Genomic DNA, 24298 nt, shown 5'->3' with positions numbered 1-24298 from the left:
GTGTTTGCACTCCTCCATTTCGGCCAGACATAACGTTTGCACCATCATATGATGGCTTATTATATTAGCTGAATTAATATTTAGATCATTAAGTTGCTTTAAAATGCAATCTGTAAGGCTTTCAGCAGAAAGACACTCTAAATTAATGATTCCTATTAAATTTTCTTGGATTTCTCCAGAAAAAATATAGCGAATTATTATGCTCAGGTTTTCACAACCTGAAGCATCTTTTGTCTCATCAGCCTTAAGACAAAAAAAAGGCATCTCGCTTTTATCATATTTGTCTGAAATATGTTCAAGCACCATATCTGCCATAATGGATATTACTTCGTTTTAAATCTGTGGTGATGTATATTGGGAATTTTGGGGTATAAATTTCAATTTTATTTTTCAGGGTCTTTTTGGATGGTGTAGGAAAACATTGCTATAAATAGCCCAGAAGAATAAATTATGTTTTCATCTTTTGCAGCATCCGTAATATTTGTTGAACCAGTCCCACGGAAAGGTAGCTCTTGTATGCTAAGAAATAGCATCAAATCAAATATTGATTTAATATAATATTGATTACGATTAATTTGATCACCTCCCAACATTTTAGTTATTTCTGTACCTTTGTTTATATTTTGATTTTTATCATGCCATATTGTAATTGAATTTAAATGAGCTTTCGAGCTCTCGTGTTTTAGCAGTCCCTTCTTGGCAGCTAACGCATTTTTCCAATTTCTGAATCCCGTTTGTCCAAATTCATCACTTGGATTACACAAGTATTTCCTACATGGAAAACAAAAGGCAGCGTCAGCTTCTACACTATACTCCAACCAGTCTCGGCCTCTATACCATGATTTTTGAAATGATCTTTGCCTTCCATGGATATCTTTTTTCGCGTAATTGTTTAATTTGATTTGATTTGGTTTATTCTGGCCAAGGTCACCTGGGATTTGAATTGAACCATTAGAGGACTTTTTTGACTCTAAAAATATTATAATTAATAAATTGTAATGAGGGAAAGGGTCATAAATAATAATGGTCATCAGGATGGGCGAAGGAAAGGCATGCTGAAAATGAACAAACACAAAATTTATCTTGTATTTAAGATACAAGTATTTGCTATACTGTAGTGCCCAACCCTGATGAAGATTATCAGTAAAGTTGATCAGTAAAATCATAGATATTCAGTATTCAAAACTAGAAAAAGGTCATAAACATTATATCTTTAAAGATTAACAAAAAAATATAATATTTTTATATTTATAAATTAATTACTAGTTGCCTCTTGACAATGAGAGACTGAGCTGCTAGATGAAGATGATTGAGTCTCTTCTTCATCTTTATTTGTTTTAAAATCAAAATGTAATAATGAAACACCATAATCTCCTACTCCTATTGATATTGTCAATAATATATAAATAGAAAAATTTGGGTTAAATTTTAAACTATTTACCATCTTCCTCCTCCTGAGTGTAGTGAGGATCATTTTCTAGATTATTAGCTTCATTCATATCTTAATATGAGTGAATATATTTATTTTAATAATTAAAATTATTATACAAAAATGATAATATTAATAATAAATGTCTGTCTCTTATCTTATATATAATAAATATATATGAAATAATAATATATAGGTTAGGTATTGCTATATATCAATATCATACAAGTCATGAAATAATAATATAAATTTATACTAACTATGAGAAGAATCAGTTTCTGAAATTTCTGATGTAGTATTACTAGTAGTTTGTAGAGGTGATGTTGCTTAACATTTGTTTAACTTTAACTTAAAATAAGAGTTAATAACTGATTGTTTCTTCATAATTTTAAAATAAACGCTGTAAAATAAAATAACTGGTTATATATTATAATATAAATGTGATACCTAAATAGAATGTTATACACGACATAAAAAAATGAAAAAAAAAATGAATGAATGATAATTTAATATTGGGTAAAAATAAAAATAAAACAGGATAGAAAAAAATTTACAAACTAGACATGTTTGTAGAATAAATATTCAAAATTTATTTTAAAAATATAAAAATAATCAATTCAAAAAAAAATTTTCAAATTGGGGGGGGGCCAGAAAATTTTTTGGGGGCTAAAGATTTTTCTTGGGGGCCAAAAATTTATTTTTTGGGAGGGGGGGCCCACTACGGCCCTGTCAAGAAATAATACATAAATTTAAATTAAAATTTTTTATGAAAATGTGTTTAACCCTACACGTCTAAAGCAGATTTACTTATCCTAAGCAATACTGTACAATTGTTCCATTTTTTTTGTTGGACATTTGATTGCTTACGAAAAGAAATACGCTTTGGGCGTATATCTCAATTTATTGATCAAATAATAGTGATAGTTTAAAGAATTATTTTGTACCACGTCAAAACTTAGTATGTAACTGTTTTATTCTTTTTTTATTTTTAGGAGACATTCAATATAAAAAAAATATGATTTTCTTCTGACCTATTGTGATTTGGGTGAAAAGGTTCACATAATTAAAGCGTGACCTAAATTTTAGCATCCTTGCTCTTATAATTTTGAAGATATATATGATTAAATTATAAAAATGACCTATTTATGCTTAACGATTATTATCATTTAAAGATTTACTAAAAACTACCTAATTATTAGGGGTATACCGATATCACTTTTTGGTAGCCGATTCGATCAGATATTCCCAATATTAAAATGATATCGGGCCTATTACCGATCCGATCTCATTTTTTCGATTCGGCCGACCCCCTTCGATTTTTTTAAAATTTGGTAAGCAAAGAAAGGTCGATGTAACTAAGAAATAGCCAAAATTTTAGCCTCCTAACATTTATATTTTTGAAGATATTAGGGTTCAAAGTGTCAAAAATGACGTATTTTTACCATTATCTGCCTTCATTCAATTAAGCATATCTTAAAAACTACATAATTGTAAATAACAAATTTAATATCAAAATTACGTACAAAGATTCTACTTTTAGATAAAAAAAATTTTTTATTTTTTTTCCCAATTTCCGGTCATTTTATTTAATATATAAGGACTAAAAACGATTTTTTGGAAATAATACGACCTTCAATTTTTTTAAAAAATTTAGTAGACATTATTAAACTCTTCCTTTATATTTATAAAAAAAAATTGGTCTGGGACGCGGCCATCTTCATTCTCAAAATCGATAAAAATGTTTAGAAAAGTGTATAAATATTTTCCCGAAAGGGGGCGTCTTTGTATAAAATTATATATTAATCAGTTTTTAATGGTTTTTCTTGGACTATTTGATATAATTTAAAGGATTATTCATCTTGTAAGTGAAAATAACAATAAATGGGGCTTTCATTCAATTATAGAAATTGTCTATCGATAAAAGAAATTCAATTTATTACTTTATTATAAAATTTTTTGCCCATATAACATATACTTAATGAATATTAATAAAATATATTCAACCAAGTTTATAGTTCTTGAATATATGAATCAGAATCTTGTTCATTTCATAGACGCCAAAAATAATATCAAAATTTTCTCTACTCAATTTTTTAAAATAATTTGATATTTTTAAAATATATGAAATTATATACAAAATAAAAGTATTATCATAAAATTACCCAAAACAATATAAATATTGGATCGGATTTTCTAAAATCGGCATAGTCTTTATAAATTAGAATAACAATAAATAAGTGTTTCAATCAGTAAAATAAATAAAAATTTTAAAATTGATTAACCCTTTCGCCCCCAGCGAGATCATTTGTCAATAAAATTTTTAATCAATTAATTTTTATATTTAAAGAAACTAATGGTTGGTACTTAGAGATATTAATTTATAAAACAATATTTATTATTTCATATTTTATCATTAACCTGTCAAAATCATTATTTTATTATGTCAAAATGATTATTTTATTATATCAAAGTACAAGTATTTTTTGTTTATGGGAAATATTTCAAGCGCGAAAGGGTTTTATTCATTCAATAACACATACTCACTATATTAATTCATTTTTTAATAAATTTCTTGGTATTTTGATTTCTATCAACACCTAACCCCAAGCCTAGAAAAACTATAGACGAATATACAGTTAAAATTGTACAAGAATTTTATTGTATGGACGAAATAAGCAGAATCATACCAGGCAAGAAAGATTGCGTTTCGATTTTGACCAAAGACGGAAAAAAGAATACCATACATAAGAGATTAATTTTAGATAATTTGAAAAAAATTTATATATTTTTTAAAGAATTGAGGCCTGATGTTAAAATTGGTTTTTCGAAATTCGCAAGCATTCGCCCAAAAATTGTATACTCGTTGAAGGTAGTGGTACACATGTATGTGATTGCAGCTACCACCAAAATTTAAATTAATGATCATTGGATCAAATTTAACCAATGATATGTTGCCCTTTAAAACATACAAACATATTTTACACTTAATAATTTGTAATTCGCCTCAACCATCCATTTATATGGGCAAATGTGATAATTGTCCAGGGTCAACACATTTACGCGATCAAATAGAAATATTGTTTCGTTCTAAGGACATCGAATTTATAACATATAAACAATGGCTATCCATAGATAGAACCACCCTTGAAACAATAACCAAACCAGTAGGTGAATTTATTAATGCCTTTTTAAAATAAATGGAATCTTTATCATTTTTTTATTTCAACGCAACAATCGTTGTATCAAAACAATCTAAAATTGAACTTAGACGAAGACCAATATTTAATTTTGTGATTTTTAAGAAAACTATAGCTTTATACTTTAGGATGAAGTACAAAATTATCATTGGAATAGGGCTCAATCCACTGTTCACCCTTTTGTTATATATTATAAAGATAATTTTGCCAATATTTGTTGCCTAAATTATGTAATGATATCCGAATCTTTGCAACACAATACAATAGCAGTACATAATTTTAAAAAAACATTGCTAAATTTTTTAATTAATAAAATTTTTTATTTTTCGGTGGATCCGCTGCACAGTACAAAAACGTAAAAATTTTATTAATATTTGCCATCATGAGATGGATTTCGGGGTACAGGCGAAATGGCATTTTTCTGCTACAGCACACGGGAAAAGTGTTTGTGATGGGATTGGTGGCACTGTTAAAAGATTAGCCGCTAGAGCTAGTTTACAAGGCCTTACTCAAAGTACACATCATATGAATTGTACGAGTTAGCTAAAGAAAATATTAATGTCATATATTTTGAATAGATGACCAAAATAAATTATGATTACGAAGATCTATTACTCAGGGAAAGATTTTCAAAAACTAGATCTATACCTGGAACACACAAAATACACCTTGATTCCAACAGATCTACATAATTTAAAAGTAAAATATATTCCAATTTAATAGAAAGTACTTTGGAATAGTTATCATATAATGATGAAAGTATAATTATTGAAGAAATATCATGATACCTAACTTATTTTTATGATTCTAATTGGTGGTTAGCTTTGTTTTAGTGAAAAATCAAAAGCAGGAAGAAATATATATATAAAGTTTCTACACCCATCCGGACCTTCAAATTCCTTTACATTTCCAAGATAGACGACACTCTTTGCTAGCCCAAATGTCATATCTTAACATTAGTTTCACTGTTAAATGCTACTGGCCGTAGTTATACTATACATTGTCGTCACAAGAAAGTAAATGCGCTACCGAAAAATTAGAATCTTTTAAAAGTGAGTTTAAATTTAAATTATATCAATTTTTTTAATATTTAGGGCGCCATATATGAAATGCATAAGATTCTGATTCATATATTCAAGAACTCGAAACTTAATTGAACATATTTTATAAATATTTATTAAATATATGTTATATGGGCAAAAATTTTTATAATAAATTATAAATAAAGTAATAAATTGAATTTCTTTTATCGATAGACAATTTCTATAATTGAATGAAAGCCCCATTTATTGTTATTTTCACTTACAAGATGAATAATCCTTTTAATTATATCAAATAGTTTAAGAAAAACCATTAAAAACTTATTAATATATAATTTTATACAAAGACGCCCCCTTTCGGGAAAATATTTATACACTTTCCTAAACATTTTTATCCATTTTGAGAATGAAGATGACCGCGTCCCAGACCAATTTTTTTTTATAAATATAAAGGAAGAGTTTAATAATGTCTACTAAATTTTTTAAAAAAATTGAAGGTCGTATTATTTCCAAAAAATCGTTTTTAGTCTTTATATATTAAATAAAATGACCGGAAATTGGAAAAAAAAATAAAAATTTTTATTTATCTAAAAGTAGAATCTTTGTACGTAATTTTGATATTAAATTTGTTATTTACAATTATGTAGTTTTTAAGATATGCTTAATTGAATGAAGGCAGATAATGGTAAAAATACGTCATTTTTGCCACTTTGAACCCTAATATCTTCAAAAATATAAATGTTAGGAGGCTAAAATTTTGGCTATTTCTTAGTTACATTGACCTTTCTTTGCTTACCAAATTTTAAAAAAATCGAAGGGGGTCGGCCGAAAATCTCATTTTTTTTGCTCATTTGACGTGGAATGACCCAATATACTTTTTATTAGTATAACATCTATAATTTAACTATGCCATAACTTATGTCATTTAAGTATATTATAATGATCAGTTATATTTTATATCCAATTCAATTGCAATTCTAAAAGTATATAAAATATTTTTATTGTTAAATCACTTTTATATAACATTAATCTATATACATAATAAGTAATAAACAAATATATTATGAAATTTGAAATAAATATTTTAAATAATATTTAACATTTATATATGGAAGATTTCTTTTTAGAAATACCAAAATTTCCAATTTATCACAGGTCAGCCTGCGGCGATGGTAACTATCAATATCACCAGCTTCACTAAAAACAGATTCTGAAGAGATTATCGCACACTTTTATAAACAGAATTCGCAAAAAATAACAATATGGCAGAATGTTTATTAATTAATTATTATAAAAATATACATAAAAATGGATTTCGATTTTATTTATAAAAATGAATGATTTTAGATATGAATTTTTTAAAAAAATTTATAACATTTTATTTTTGTTGAAGACGCCATTTTATATCGGATTGGAAAATTTTATAATGTTGACCGATGACCAATATTTTAAAATGTGTGAAATATCGGCCCGATCCGATAAAAAATATCGGTACATCCTTACTAATTATAATTGATTCTAGTATCAAAATATATTATATTTATACTATTTTTTTTAATGCTATGGCCCATTTAACCCCATTTCTTAATTTTAAAATCCTTGTAAAAAATACCAAGTTTCTCCTATTTTTAGACAGATATTACTAAAACCAAACTATATCTGTATAAAAATCGGAATGATAATTTTCACTTTCATGGGTAATCTGTAAAACACTAAAAATCATTGAATTTTTTTAGTATAATACAAAATTAATTGTCTTGTATTAATGTTCTTATATGATATTCTTATTATACGAAAAAATCTTAAGCACACATTTATTTATACAATATTTTAATTTTTATTGATGGGTCATTTCCATGACAAATCAACCACGATTCGGCCGACCCCCTTCGAATTTTTTAAAATTTGGTAAGCAAAGAAATGTTAGTGTAGTTAAGAAATAGCCAAAATTTTAGCCTCGTAACATTTATATTTTAGGAGATATTAGGGTTCAAAGTGGCAAAAATGACGTATTTTTACCAGGGTTGGCAAGTCTGTCAATTGACCAGTCAAATTCAGTCAATTGACCGGAGGAGTATTTGACCTGTCAAATACGGTCAAATACTCTAAAAAATTTAAAGGAAAAATAAATTAAAAATATGTTTAAAAAAGGGAAAAAAGATGTAAATACATGTGATCACAATGTTTGCTTATTTTTCGGGTTCACAATATCAAGAGGAGAACTCACTAGTAGTGTAATTAATGAAGTATGTGATATAATTCAAGAATTAGCTATTTTACAAGGTAGTGATGACCAAAATATTTTAAGTGATATAATTAATTTCAGAAGCAAAAACAGCATGTTTAATATAGCAAAATATGTGGAAAGTATTAATTTCCAGAAACAATCAATTCCGACCTCAAGTTAATAGATTAAACTTTGTCTACCCTGCCCATTAAGAGACTAACAATTCCTAGTTCTACTTCTTCTTTAGAAAGAAATAGGTCGATTTGGGTTAATATTCTTATGAAAATAGAAATCGATTTAAGATCTAAGATATCAGGAAAATTGTTTAAAAAATATTAAAGAAAATGATAATATTGAATATGAATCAAAACAAGACTCTGATACAGATAGCTACACGTTAGTTATTGAATGAATTTAAAAAATTAATATTATAGATTCATTTTACTATTATATTCAAAATAAAGTTAATATTAACTTTAAAAAAATATATTTGAATTTGACCACATTTGACCATATTTGGCCGGTCAAATATCGGTCAATTGACCGAAACGTATTTGACCGGTCAAATGCACAACCCTGATTTTTACCATTATCTGCCTTCATTCAATTAAGCATATCTTAAAAACTACGTAATTGTAAATAACAAATTTAATATCAAAATTACATACAAATATTTTACTTTCAGATAAAAAAAATTTTTTTTATTTTTTTCCAATTTCATGTCATTTTATTTAATATGCAAGGACTAAAAACGATTTTTAGGAAATAATATGACCTTCAATTTTTTTAAAAAATTTAGTAAACATTATTAAACTCTTCTTTTATATTTATAAAAAAAAATTAATCTGGGACGGCTATCTTCATTTTCAAAATCAATAAAAATGTTTAGAAAAGTGTATAAATATTTTCCCGAAAGGGGGCATCTTTGTATAAAATTATTTATTAATCAGTTTTTAATAGTTTTTCTTGAACTATTTGATATAATTTAAAGGATTATTCATCTTTTATGTGAAAATAACAATAAATGGGGCTTTCATTCAATTATAGAAATTGTCTATCGATAAAAGAAATTCAATTTATTACTTTGTTTATAATTTATTATAAAAATTTTTGCCCATATAACATATATTTAATGAATATTTATAAAATATATTCAACCAAGTTTATAGTTTTTGAATATATGAATCAGAATCTTGTGCATTTCATATATGGCCCTCTAAATATTAAAAATAATTGATATAATATAAATTTAAAAATCTAATATACAACTCACTTTTAAAAGATTTTAATTTTTTGGTAGCGTATTTACTTTTTTGTGACGACAATGTATAACTACGGCCAGTAACGGTGAAACTAATGTTAAGATTTGACATTTTGGAAAGTAAAGAGTGTCGTCTATACTTGGAAATGTAAAGGAATTAGAAGGTCCGGATGGGTGTAAAAACTTTATATATATTTCTTCCTACTTCTGATTTTTCCCTAAAACAAAGGCTAACCACCAATTAGAATCGTAAATACACGTATGTATCCTGATATTTCTCCAAAAATTATACTTTAATCATTATATGATAAATATTCTATAGTGCTTTCTATATAATTGAAATACATTTTACTTTTAAATTAATGTAGACCTGTTGGATTCTCTGTGTAAATTTTCAGTGTTATAGGTCAAGTTTTTGAAAATCTTTCCCTGAGTAATAGTTCTTCGGAATCATAATTTTTTTGGGTCATATATTCAAAATATATGCCATAAATATTTTCTTTAACTCGTACAATTCATATGATGTGTTTATTTGCTTTGAGTAAGGCCTTTGTAAACTAGCTCTAGAGGCTAATCTTTTAATAGTGCCACCAATCCCATCACAAACACTTTTCCCGTGTGCTGTAGCAGAAAAATGTCAATCCGCCTGTACCCCGAAATCCATCTCATCATGGTAAATATGTAAATTTTTTACGATTTTTATACTGTGCAGCGGATCCATCCGGAAAAATAAAAATTTTTATTTGACATGCAAATTTTATTAATTAAAAAATTTACCAATGTTTTTTGGAAATAATGTACTGCTATTGTATTGTGTTGCAATGATTCGGATATCATTACATAATTAAGCAACAAATATTGGCTATCTTTATAATAAATAACAAAAGGGTAGGTAAACAGAAGATTGAGCCCTATTCCAATGATAATTGTACTTCATCCTGAAGTATAATGTTATAGTTTTCTGAAAAATCACATAAAATTAAATATTGGCCTTCGTATAAGTTCAACATTAGATTGTTTCAGTACAAAGATTGTTGCGTTGAAATAAAAGAATGGGTAATAAAGATTCCATTTTTTCAAAAAAGGTATTGATAAATTTATCTACTGGCTCAGTTATTGGTTCAAGAGTGGTTCTATCTACGGATAGCCAATATTTGTATGTTATAAATTAGATGTCCTTAGAACGAAACAATATTTCTATTTGATCGCGTAAATGTGTTGACCCTTGTCAATTATCACATTTGCCCATAAATTTATTTTATTGATTGAAACACTCATTTATTGTTATTCTTATTTACAAGTAAGGGTATGCCGATTTTAGAAAATCCGATCCAATATTTATATTGATTTGGGTTATTTTATGATGATAATACTTTTATTTTGTATATAATAATTTCATAATAAGAATAAATATTTTTAATATTTTACAAATATCAAATTATTATAAAAATTGAGTAGCGAAAATTTTGATATTATTTTTGGCGTCATATATGAAATGCACAAGATTTCATATATTCAAGAACTCGAAACTTTGTTGGACATATTTTATTAATATTCATTAAATATATGTTATATGGGCAAAAAATTTTATAACAAATTATAAATACAGTAATAAATTGAATTTCTTTTATCGATAGACAATTTCTATCTTTAAATTATATCAAATAGTTCAAAAAAAACCATTAAAAACTGATTAATATATAATTTTATACAAATACGCCCCCTTTCGGGAAAATATTTATACACCTTTCTAAACATTTTTATCGATTTTGAGAATGAAGATGGAGCGTCCCAGACCAATTTTTTTTATCAATATAAAGGAAGAGTTTAATAATAAATTTTTACAAAAAATTGAAGTTATTATTTCCAAAAAATCTTTTCTAGCTTGCATATTAAATAAAATGACCGAAAATTGGAAAAAAAATAAAAAATATGTTTTTATCTGAAAGTAGAATCTTGATATTAAATTTGTTATTTACAATTATGTAGTTTTTAAGATATGCTTAATTGAATGAAGGCAGATAATAGTAAAAATACGTCATTTTTGCCACTTTGAACCCTAATATCTTCAAAAAATTCTACAAGGCTAAAATTTTTGCTATTTCTAAACTACATTAACCTTTCTTTGATTACCAAATTTTAAAAAAATCGAAGGTGGGCGACCGAAAATCTCATATTTTTTGCTCATTTGACATGGAATGACCCTGATAAGAAAATATTTTAAAACAGTAATTTACATTTATTATTTCATATTACCCAGAAATAAATTATATTTTATAAATTTTTCAGTTACCATTATCTAGCAATATATACTTTTGTAGTTTTTCTTTCTCAAGGATGAAGGATTCTAAAACAATCTATGAACCAGCGAAAAGTACAGACCCTGAGCATAAACCGTAGCATCGCCCACACCAGATTTATCAAACGCTTCTAATACCGTGGAGGTCAACACTATCATGACTGAATCTCCTGCTGCCACAAAATTCAAGAATTTCATGAATATCAATATGGCGTCGGCAGACTCGATGGCATAAACTTGTAAAGCTTATATTAGGGATGGAAATTGATGAACGCATTTCTCGTGGCTGCTACGGTCATGGTTCAGCCTTGGTCAGAAATCTCATCTGGCGACGACTTTGGGATGCAGGATTATAGTGGCCCTAGTCTTAGTCTTGTGATTGCAATATTTAGAGTTGGAAGTCGTAAAAAATTGAAGTCGGCGAGACTGTAGATTAGCGAACCAGTGAACATCATCAAGGTGATAGTGACCGAGCCGTACCTCAGATAGCGTTAAAAATTGAATATATGATGGGGTACATCTAGCCTGTAGCCAGTGTAGCGATGTTAAAGCCTGCGCTGAGGGAAAACCTTATTGACGGGTTCGGAGATTGTTATAGAATCTTTGAGGAAGAAATCCTTAAATTTAGTGTTGTTAAAAGGGATTTGAGCCGATAAAAACGGCTAACTAAAATATTTTATCCAAAAAATATTACGCAAGCCTGAAGATTTTGTTCATAGATGGTACAAAGATTTGGACTAAAGATCTGCAAAGTTTGCGGGTCGGATTCGGGCCTAATTCTATTTAAAATAATCGAATTCGGGCCGGGCCGGGTCTAATATTTTTAAAAAAATTCGGACCGGGTCAGACCTTGGAAATATTTTTTAAATAAATATATCTAAATTTATCAATTTTATATTGAATTTTTTTATGTAAAATAAAAATATTTGATTTTATTTATTGAAACTAAACGTCATATAACATATGTCTTTTATTTTGAGTAATTATAAAAATTAATTTCTATATTTAAATAAATTCGGGTTCGGGCCGGGCCGGCAAAACTTTTTTAAAAAAAATTTAGGGCCGGGCCGGGCTTGAAAAATTAGACCCGATGCAGATCACTAATTTGGACATCTATTCGCGAAATCTCGAGTGGGGGCAATATTTTTCTGACTAAAATATGGAGTTAGGCCATTTCCAGACAGAACGTTTTTTCAAAGCGGTTTAATTTTACCAGCTTTCCAAAAAAACTAACGAATTAATTTTTTTTATATAATATGATATTTTAAAAAAAAAACAATTCGGATCCCGATTTTTTAATCGTAAATAGAAAACAAACTGGTTTGATTTTCATAACGATTAAATGGCCTCTTCAAATGTGTCTCCGGATTGTTATTTTAAAAAATTATATTATATTAAAAAAAATTAATTCGTTGGTGTTTTATTTAGAAAGTTGGTAACATTACCCAAAACCGCTTTGAAAAAACGTTCTGTCTGGAAATGGCCTTAGGCCTTTATAAGAATCGGCTCAAATCGAGACATTTAACAACAGTAAGTAGATTAAAAATTTATGAAACATTATAGTATTTTGATTTGAAAGATTCTATTGTATAAATATGTGTTCAAAAATATATAAAAACATATTAAATAATATTGGAACAATTAATTGCTCACATTCTATACTAAATAAAAGAAATTTCTTGTTTTTTTAATGTTTTTATCAATTTTTCCAATAACTTGACATTACAATTTTTTTTATACAGACTTTGCTAAAATTTTTATAAAATTCGGGGAAACTCATTATATTTTACAAAGATTTTAAACTTTAAAATGGAGTTAAATGTACCGCCATATTAAGGAAAATAAAATTATTTTTTAATAATAGAATATATACACTTTATAATATTAAAATCATTATTTTTAATTAGGTAGCTTTTCGCCGGATTGGATGACAATATATATATGTAAAAATAAGTCATTTTCCATACTTCGCCCTTAATGTCCCAAAAAATTTAAATGTTACGATGCTAAAATTTGGACCATGTTCCACTTACATGATATACCTTAGGTTTATATACAAAATTTCACCCAAATTCCAAGGAATCACTCGAATCTTGATCGATATGACATGGAACGACTCTTATATAAATATAAGTTAAACATTAATCAAATAAACCGCGCAAAAATACCGATTTATAGGCCTGAATCGTCCTGACTTCGAGATGTCACAGATTTTAGTATTTAATTATTTAATGCCCAAATCCTCTCACAATGGTAAAATTTCTATATTTTTGGACGTATGCAATTTCAATTTATTATATTAAAACCTCGACGGATAAAAAAATTTGGCTAAATTTAAACCTGGCTTGTAATTTTTAAATTTTTAAGTCCGGTTCGGACTCTTGATAAATAATTATTTAAAAATTTCTTCATAAAATCCTCAATTAACAACTTTGCACTTTGTCTATAATTGATGTATTTTTTATGTACATAAAGTTATAGTATCCATCAAAATTTGGTCTTATCTCAATTTTTTATTGCCAGATAGTTCACCCTAACATTCAATGACTATATATATATTATAAGAACTAATTATATAAATCAGAAAATTAATTTGTTTATTAAAATCTTATAATTTAAACTTTTTTTATTTTAAACTCTAAAATTAATTATCCCAAATTGAAATTAGGATACCATTCTAATAAAGATTATATTAAAGGATTTACACCTTATTATGATGGGATTATTTTTCTTTTATTTAGAATTCACAAATTAACGCATAAATTATTATTGATATATGTCAAATTAAGAAAGTTATTTAGACTGAATATGCCCATAAAACATAATGTTTCGGTAACAAATGTTGTAGTTGAGAATTAAGGAGAATACAAATAAATGGTATAAATAAATTAACTACTAACACTTTATTAATTAATATAAATTGTAATTACATAATCATAACTAAAATAAAAAAAATTAAAAGATTAAAAATTAAATTCGCAAAATAATAATAATTTACAAGTAAAATATCCTCGATTATATATACTTTTCTATCCTATTCATTTACGTAGTCTTTACTCAAATAATATAATAATTCGTTTCGTTTTTCTGTTTAACAGTCGATTTGAATATTACTTCTTTTTTCTCGATTTTAATTCAAAGTATATTTACATATTACAACAATATATAAATTATATAATAGTTGCGGCGATGTTCATTTCAAATAAGCGAAGTTTTCGAGCATCAAACATATTACTTTGGGTTATGATGTTTATGGGCAACGGGCTTTTAATGACCCTATATAGCATGGAATGGTATGCCAGAAGGAATTGTAGAAAACATTTAGTAATTCACATAATATATTAATATTTAGATCAAATCTTATAAATTTCTTATATAAGGTTTCCCCCGGATTTTTTCAGAATATTATATACTAACCACTTAAATAGTTTGACAAAAAAATTCTTGCAAGTCAAAGATTTGATAATTGAAACACATATTTTAGGAAGATTATTTCAATTTAACATTTATAACATATATAAAGAATCCTCCTTATTTTAACGTAAAAATTACTATACATCTCTTACCATATTCGTATCCAGGATTCTTATATTGGGGGGGGGGCACCATTAGACGATTCTGCCATATATTTTATTGGAGGATTTTAGGTCCACGTATTGTAGGCCTTGGCTATATTATATTTTTATAAAAATGATTTTGGGTTTTCACTTATTTTTTTTATAATTATTCTAAAAATTTTGAATTATAGTTGTGATTTTAAAAAGTTATTAACTTATACCAACTTTTCTTTCAATTCTTCTTTTTAGTGAAGTGAAATATTCTATACTTTTTTTTGGGGGGGGGGGGATATGGGGGTCGGGGTTGTGTAGGGGAAATTTTTTTATTCGCTTTTAAAATGTTATTTACCAGAACAGGCAAATTTGCTATAAGGGAACCCTTCATTGATTACGCTCATGTCTCCTACCAACATGGTCGAAGACCCTGTAAATAAAATATAAAGAATTTAAAAATATACACTAATTTATTTCCAATCAATATATTTCATATTATATTAGAACATCATATCACATGTTTATAATAAAGTTGGACGACATGAATCCTTATAAATATGACATAATATAAAGGAATGTTCAATTTTTATATACAGTGTTTTATTTTTATATCTTGTTTATATTAGGCTATAGCGCGTTGAGCCCTTTTCTTTGAAAACGATTTATGATTCATCGTTGATATTGTATCTATACACCCCAGTTCATTCCCAAATCTATTAAAAATTATCTAAATTTTTTGGCATCTATATTACTAGAATTGACTGCACTTATAGCCATCATCAGGGTTGGACAGAAAGTTACAAATAATGTTACGTTATTGGTAGCGTTACGTTACATAATTTAATTCTATTTATTTAAAAATGTAAAGAAGAACTCTGTAACCTCTATATTTTTTAGCAACCTAACGTTTGTTTTTTCTTATTTTTAAAATTCATTTATTTTACACCCAAAATGATAAAAATTTAGAACATGAATTCATTATATTTTCTAGAAAACAAAATTATTTATAGATTGACAAAATTTTTCCGAAGGAGATGAATTTAATATCATAAACTGTAATATTATTTATGAAAAAAAAATATATGTCAAAATATTTAACATAGACTTATTATAAGCTATCCAATCATTCCTAGACACAATTTCTCTTCCATTTTATAAAATATTCGGGGATTATTATCCTCCGATAAAAAAACAAGATTATGGCAACTCAATATCTCTAGAGATAAGATCTTCTGTGCTTATTTCTAAGTTCAGTCTCCGAGATGCAGCAACCTCTAAAAATGATTTTTCCCAAAGTTGGAATTGGACTCTACAAAGAATTCAAATGATGTCTAGATCAAAGTAATTTTATATCTTCAGGATCCATCATTTGAAATTATTCTGCATAATTACACAATAATCAAAGTTATTTTTCAAATTTACCATCCTCCGCTCTCGTCGTTCGTTTACTAGAAAAATATGGTCTATTTGAAAAATTTGTTATTTTGTCAAATGCTAAAATTATAATATTTCATTTTATATTAATTTCTAGGGATGTACCGATATTTTATATCGGATCGGGCCGATATTTCACTAATTTTAAAATATCGGCTATCGGCCAATATTATAAAATTTTCCGATCCTATCAGATATAAAATGGCGTTTTTAACAAAAATAAAATATTATAAAATTTTTTAAAAAAAGTTATATCTAAAAAATCGAAATCCCATTTTTATGTTTATTTTTTTAATAATAATAAAAATTAATTAAACATTTTGCCATATTGTTATTTTTTTGCGCATTCTGTTTATAAAAGTGTGCGAATCTGTTTTTAGTGAAGCTGGTGATATTGACAGTTACCATCGCCGCAGGCTGACCTCTTGGTGTTTTTAAATAGAAATCTTCGATATATTTATGTTAAATATTAATTTCAAATTTCATAATATATTTGTTTATTATGTATATAGATTAATTTTATTACTTATTATATAAAAGTATACCCCCATTTGCGGGCCATTTTATATACTTTTAGAATTGCAATTGAATTGAATATAAACTATAACTGATAATTATAATATATTTAAATGACATAAGTTAGGGTATAGTTAAATTATAGATGTTATACTAATAAAAAGTATATTAAAAATTAAAACCATTGGTTTCTTTACAGAATATAAAATTAGATATGATATCGAATCGGTATCGGCCGATATCAATTTAATATCGGATCTGATCGGCTTCCAAAAAGTGGTATCGGTACACCCCCATTAATTTCGATAAAAAATATAAATAAACTAGTGTATGTTTATAGTTTATACTGCCTTTTATTATTTAATGACTTGCAGCAAAATAAAGGATTAAAAAAATTTTAATTTAACGAAAAGCTTTTGTAACCATTACATGTTCTTAATAACAGTAACGTATAACCCTTAACTTTTTTTTGAAGTAATGAAAATAATTTAACCGTTATATTTTTCCTTGAGTAAATGTAAATTTAAAAACATTATACAATGGTTAATTGTGTTCCCAAAAAGGAATCATAATTATATCTAAAAAATTTTATTTGAATTTTTTGTCTAATATAAAAAAAATCCTCAGATTTTAAAAAAATAAGTTGTTTAAATTTATAGATATATTTTTTTAACAGGAAATTAATCTTAGCAAGGAATGATGGATACACAAGTGTAATAGATTGAAGATTACCCATTATTCCAAGGGACTGTTGTCAGACCACAGTCAATTAAAAGGGTTATATAAAGTTTTTCATAAAACGGCGAACTTTGTATTGCATAATTAATTAATTTTTAAATTAAAATATAAATATAAATCTTTAAATTTTTCTGTTTTATACAATTTTTATTCAATATTAATTAATTTTATATTTTTATAAATCTATATTTTATATAAATATTAAATTAAAGTAATATTTTCACAACATTTATTTAAAAACTTTGACCTGAAAGCAAAAAAAAATTTTTGTCTAACTATTTTATTTTGGGTAGTATAGTATATTATGGTAAGTTTATTTGGGATAATTAATTATCTCAAATCATATTGCAAGGATTCGGAGTTTCGTTTTACTACGTTTTATAAGGAATTTGTAAAAAATCGAGATGAGTTGGAATAATATGTGTATTTCTTTTCAAAGATATGAATCATAACGAATATCAGTTCAGGTTTGGCTGATAAAAGAACAATATACGTTCAGTTTATATTTTCAAAAACCGGTTTGAACTTAAAATTATGTATAAGTTTATTTGTTATGGATATAAAATTAGGTATATTTGTATGTACTGAGACTTTATACCAATTTTTCGATCCGACCCGCAGGAAGAAAGGCATGTTTCAAACCCAACCCATACATAAAATTAATTCCATGCTCAACCTAATCCGACCCATACATCATTATATGAAAAAAATTTGCCATAACTTTTTTTTAGTATGTTATAAGAAATAATTCAAAATAAAAGGAAATAAAATAATATACAATCAAACCATGATACATAAAAAAGATTCCAATCCAAACTCACCCGAAAAATAAAATTTTCCCACCCCTTCTATCCAGAAAATATTGCCAATTTCGGTTCAGGTATTGCAGACCTCTAGTTGTATTTGCTATAATAATAAAATAACGTTAGTTGTTTTGTAGGAATTTTATTTAGTGATGAAATTTTTAAAAATTTATATGCTAATTAATTATAATATATAATTAAATTATTTTCCAAAATATTATTAAGCCATATAATTCAAATATATCTAAGATTCTCTCCAGTCAAATTATATCTACAATGAGAACAAATTAATTTTATAGTTGAGAACATTTCTATATTTTAATTTGGGTAGTTGACATCATCAAATACTATAAAAATAATATCTAAAAATGGTAACTAATACTTATCAATCAAATTGATTAATAATAATCTTTAAAACAGTTAGGATATTAAAAGGTTCAAACCGATTTACAGACCTTATAGGTGTTCAGTTCAGGTTCGGATAACAAAATTTTGAAGGGTTCAGCTTTGGATCCATGCTTAAATGCCAGGAGTCAAAATTTGTAGAATTAAGATATAAGATATCTTATGGGATGTAATTATTAAACTTAATAACTATTTTTCTCCCTATAGTTTTGTCTACCAATTAACATTTTTTATTATAAATTTTTAACCCTTTTAGGGCGCAAAAAACTGACGATGAATTTTAGAGAAAATTAATTATTATTACAATTTAATAGATGTGTCAGATTTTATGTCAGTTTATTTTGGGCCCGTTTTTTTGAAGTACCGGGCTGAGTCCTCTACCGGATCTTATATAAAAATTTTACAATCGCCTATTGCTGTCTAACCAGGACTGTAGTCGAGGGGGCACGCGTTGTCCTTGCCAATTGCTAATATAATAAAAATTTAGAATGCCCTTTCCAAAAATTTGATTCTTTTAATCCTAATATTTTACCAAAAAATATTATAAACATTGTTTATTTTATTTTTATGATGGATTTTTTGTCAAAAGTTTACTAATTGTAACCCTGTTTCCCTCAAACTCTATATTAGAGTAATATCTAGTAGCGTACCCTCGCCGCTAATAATAGTTTCAGCACTGTCTATAACCCCGATTATGAGATTAAAAATCCTGGAGAATATTTGCGGGAAATATATAAACTTGGTTAAGATTCATAGAACCGATCGGGCATCAATCTTTAGATCCGGTACTGGATCCAATATCCATCACATCTTTGGAATTTAATTTCTGATAGTTATTCAGATATGCATTACACTTTATTTAGGAATCAAAATTTGCCGATTTTTTCGTGCCTCGTTCATGGTATTGTCAACGTCAAACATGAAGATTCATATTAAATTATTTTTTCCCATAAATGAAATGTTAATATAAATTATTTAAATCAATGTAATTCAATGCAATATTTTATATAGACCGTCTATTATTAGATATTTTATTGTTTATAAAGTAAAGTATTAAATTTTTTAAAATATTAAATTTAATTATAAAATTATATTTGTTATAATATTTCATCCGTCAAATTTTATATTGAATTATAATTTATTTAAAAGAAAAATAATAAACATAAACATTTAAATTATCCTGATTCGAAGGAGGAGAGGGGGGTAATTTGTATTAATATTTATTTGCTTATTACAGGCTTTGAATAATATTAAATATAAAATGGACTAAAATCATGGTAACTTTAATAAAGCACTCAGTTTAATAAAGACTCTTAAAAGATCACTATTTTTATTGGCAAAAATTTATGTTTTGGGCAGATTTATAAAAAATTGGGAGGTAAAAAAAATAAAAATTGTTCAATTCTCATTTGAAATATGTTCAGTATTTTATTCAAAATTTTTTCGTGTTTATTTAACTATTATTGGATTTGGTTTTTGTGCATATTTTTTTTTATTTTACTTTTTATATTTATTTATTTTTAAGAATAGGTTTTTATTGCTGTTTTTTTCATAAAATTTAAAAAAAATTTTGATGTATTTTGTTAAACATGTTTTTTTTCATCTATTTATGTTCCAAAACATTTTTTAAAATGTTTTTTCGGCTTTTGACATCTAATGAATCCTAACCCAATATCAAATTTGTACTAGCCGTTGACTGCATTCAGGCCTTAGCCTCTATCTAGTTTCGCTGAAATTAAGAAAAATATTTATAATTATTAATTAATATTATAAAATAACCTAAAAATCTGTTTCTAATCGAAAGCCCAATCAAACAATGTCATTGGGGGAGGGGGAGGGGGAGGGGTTTACAAGGAGTCAAAATCATATGCAAACATATCAAAAATACTTTATCAGATGTTCTAACCCAAACCAATTGTTTCGGAATCAATGGTGGTTGTTAAATCCAAACAATTACCCTGGAGAACCTGCTATCTAATTCTATTCATCTAGCTTTAAATAACTAACGTTATTGACACATTGAATTGCCAGACATTAATTGAAAGCTTTATAGATAAATAACCAGTTTATGCATACAATTATATGGCGTCAACTAACTCCACTTTAAAAAAAAGGATCAGGAGCTCCGGCAGGGCGATCCTTTAAGTCTACCCCTATTCTGCTTAGCTATAAATAAAATGATTTATGATATTAAAAATAGTGACCGTGACCTCTACCTCAATATCTGCCATTTAGGTTATACTACTTCCCACTGACTAAAGATGAAATTATCATTCTAGGGTCTCTAATACCTAGGCGTCTGGACCAGGTATGCGAGCCCGGCAAAATTTTTTGGGTTTGGTTCTGGGTTCAGCTCGAGTTTAAGAATTTAATTGATAAAAAAAATTTCTATATTTAAATCATAATTAAAAAACTAGACATAAATTTTGTATAAATTTTTTATTTATTTATAGACAAATATAGTTATAAGAACAAAGCATAGTCATGTATCAATTTTAAAATTTTATTTAGACATATTTGAGAATATCTTCCAAGAGTTATTCACTCATCCGCAATCTATGTGGTGAAAGAATAAATTTCAAATGTGAAAATGATATTTCAACACTAACCTATATTAAATTTATTTATGTGAAAATATAATAAATTAACTTGGGTTGCAGGAACAGCTTATAAGATTTTGGATAAAATATATAAATCAGGGTGCTCCGGCTTAGCACACTCTCAAAAATGCAAAATATCTTCTTATCTAATCTTTTAAAATCGCTATCGGTAATTATAATTCCAATACTTTTCTCTGCAATCGTTGGCCCTCTTTTAAGTATTTTTTCCTGACTTTCTTTTAGTTGTATCTCTAGATCATCTTAACTTCATCGGAACTAATATGATCAGTTAAATTCGGTTGTTATGCTTTTAATCCGACTCCATAAATTGTCAAGATGCCTTTTCGCACAAATCTTATCATCACTAAGTAGGACCTGTAATATTGGATTTATATTTAAATAAATGGCAATTCCATAAAATAACCATTTTAATATAAATCCAAAATAATTAATTACTAAGTTTCAGCTCCCTATCAACAGTCTAGGTCATCACCCTCTTCACTGCCATTTCTCTAAAGGTGGCCACCAAGCAATAAATTTAATTATTGCTAGAACTCTCCATTCATCTAATATTCCATCAACTTTGGAACCTGTAGGTCTTAATCTCGGAGACAATATCAAACCTGACGGAATGACTCTTATCCCATGGAGCAGAGGAATCCCGCTAGCCTGGGATTATACATGCGTTGATCGCTTTGCTCCATCCTTCTGCTCTAATTCCTTAGTTAGAGCGGAAATTAGAAAGATCAATAAATACATTACCATTCCCAATATTACTCAAACCCCGATTGTTTCGGACACACAATCGGTGTTTTTGGACCTAGAGTATTGGATTTTTCAAGGCACTTGGCCAAAAGATGCGCTTAATTTCGGGTGACCCTCAGGAAGGTTTTTACCTAAGCCAACGAATCTCAATGGAAATTTGCAGGTCGCACAGTAATCCATGGTGCCATAACCTAGATGCACTTCCTCATGTTCCTTTTCTTTTAAAAAAAATACATTATAGTATTTTATTACCCTTTTTTAAATATTTTTATATTGCTTATACCTTTTATTGTAATTGTATACGTTTTTAAATCGAAATTTTATTCAAATTATAAATATGTATATTTGAAACATTTTAATATAAAAAAAAGAAACCTTTAACCTTGTATCTTGGGTCCATGTATATGGCAACTAAGAGAATTTTATTCTTTATGAACCTTTCTTCCTGTTCGACAAGAATATACTAATTGAGTGTTGAATTTTTTTCTAGTTCAATGCAGTATCTTAACCATTCTGTCAGTGTTAACTGTTCAGATTGGAATCGTTTGATTGCGATTTTTAGTGGTTTTAAAATTTCAACAATCATTATTATCTCTTTCCAATCTTCAGTCAATAATACATCAGATTGCTCTGAAAAGAAATCTTCGATATTGGGTTGGAATAAAATCAGCCTTTCTAACATCATGGGTTAAATGCCATCGGTTGCAATCTAACACAGCCTTAGTGAGTTTCATATTTTTCAATAACTTTTGATAAGTGGGATTAGAGAACTGCAAAGTAATTTTTTCGCAACCCGAGCCCGAATTTAAAAAATTTTTTTGTCCGAGCCCGACCCGAGCCCGAGCACACATTTTTTAGTCCAACCCGACCCGAGCCCGACCCGAATAAAATTTTGCAATTTAAGTTTTAATATTATAATAACCAAAAAAAATTTTATGTGTATTTATTCAGTTCAGCCACCTTAAATAAAAGTTTATTTGACGGCCATAATCTATTCAAGATATATATTAAGTTGCATTTTATTAAATTTGTAAAAAATATTATAAAACGATTAATATACAAGCGAATTTAAAAATTATAACGATTATATAATACAATAAATCATTTATGCGAATATAGATATGATATAAAAGTTAATAAATATATAAAAAATATAATGAACATATTATATTATATTGACCTCATCAATATCATTATCAAAATTATCACAAAGTGAATAATTATATAATTATGATATATAAATAAAGAGGCGTCCAGTTTATCTGGCTTTAAACGAGTCCTTCTCTCCTCAAAGGCCCTACCAGTGCTGAAAACGCCCTTTCACTGCTAGCCGACGAAGCAGGGATAGCCAGGAATTTAAGAGCTAAAATACTTAAATTTGGAAACTCATAATGGTTTGTTTTCCACCATTTTAAAATATTATCGTCATCAATACATAATTTCGGATCTAGGTTTTTTAGCTCGTCAACTTCGGCGCTAGCATCAGAATACGCATTGTCAGCCTCCCATAGAGAGAAGTTCAAAAACGTATCTACCACCTCTGTAGTTTCTTAAGAAAAAAATATTCATTATTAATATTAAGATATATATTTACTTTATTATTTTTTAATAAATAATTTTATTATTAATTTAATAAACCTTTATTTACTACTCTATCGGTTGAGCACGAGTTAGATGGTGAGTTGTTTAAAGACTTTTGCTCAATCACATCTCTGTTGATTTTCTCTGCATTAATCAACGTGTTGATATGTTGACACAAATCTTTATAATGTTCCCGGGATAACATTTTCATATCCCGAAATTTTGGGCACAAAAACGTCGAAATTTGGTGGAATAAATCTATTTAAAATTTATCCACCAATATTTCACGGCATCTTAATGAAAGCTGGTTTAGCTGATAGTTAAGCTAGGATTATCTAAAAAAAACTCAATATTTTATGATAACATAAAAGAACTTTGTGAATAGTAGGTTTTAAATCACTCAAGTTCATCACTCGCAATTTTAAAAGGCGTCAGAAACTTGATCAGATCCC

General features: G+C 27.1%; 1 protein-coding gene across 5 annotated transcripts in view; it reads left to right on the top strand.

Moving 5' to 3' along the window:
- Positions 1 to 20078, top strand: part of LOC135927206 (sterol O-acyltransferase 1-like) — a 45596-nt gene extending 25518 nt beyond the window's left edge. For 2 of the 5 annotated variants that reach the window (XM_065463155.1, XM_065463157.1), the window contains 2 exons: positions 14635 to 14777; positions 19764 to 20078. In XM_065463155.1, coding sequence (XP_065319227.1) covers positions 14635 to 14777; positions 19764 to 19823 — 203 coding nt within the window. In that variant the 3' untranslated portion in view covers positions 19824 to 20078. Of the gene's footprint in view, positions 1 to 6821; positions 6953 to 14634; positions 14778 to 15362; positions 15473 to 19763 lie in introns of those variants that run through there. The other 3 variants (XM_065463156.1, XM_065463162.1, XM_065463159.1) reach the window with 3 other exon arrangements.
- The last annotated feature ends 4220 nt before the right edge of the window (positions 20079 to 24298 follow it).

Source organism: Gordionus sp. m RMFG-2023, chromosome 3 (assembly GCF_954871325.1).
Source record: "Gordionus sp. m RMFG-2023 chromosome 3, tfGorSpeb1-WG-v2, whole genome shotgun sequence".
In the NCBI taxonomy this organism is placed as follows: Eukaryota; Metazoa; Nematomorpha; class Gordioida; order Chordodea; family Parachordodidae; genus Gordionus; species Gordionus sp. m RMFG-2023.
Note: the sequence above shows the minus strand (reverse complement) of the source record. Positions and strands in the feature narration are given on the sequence as shown.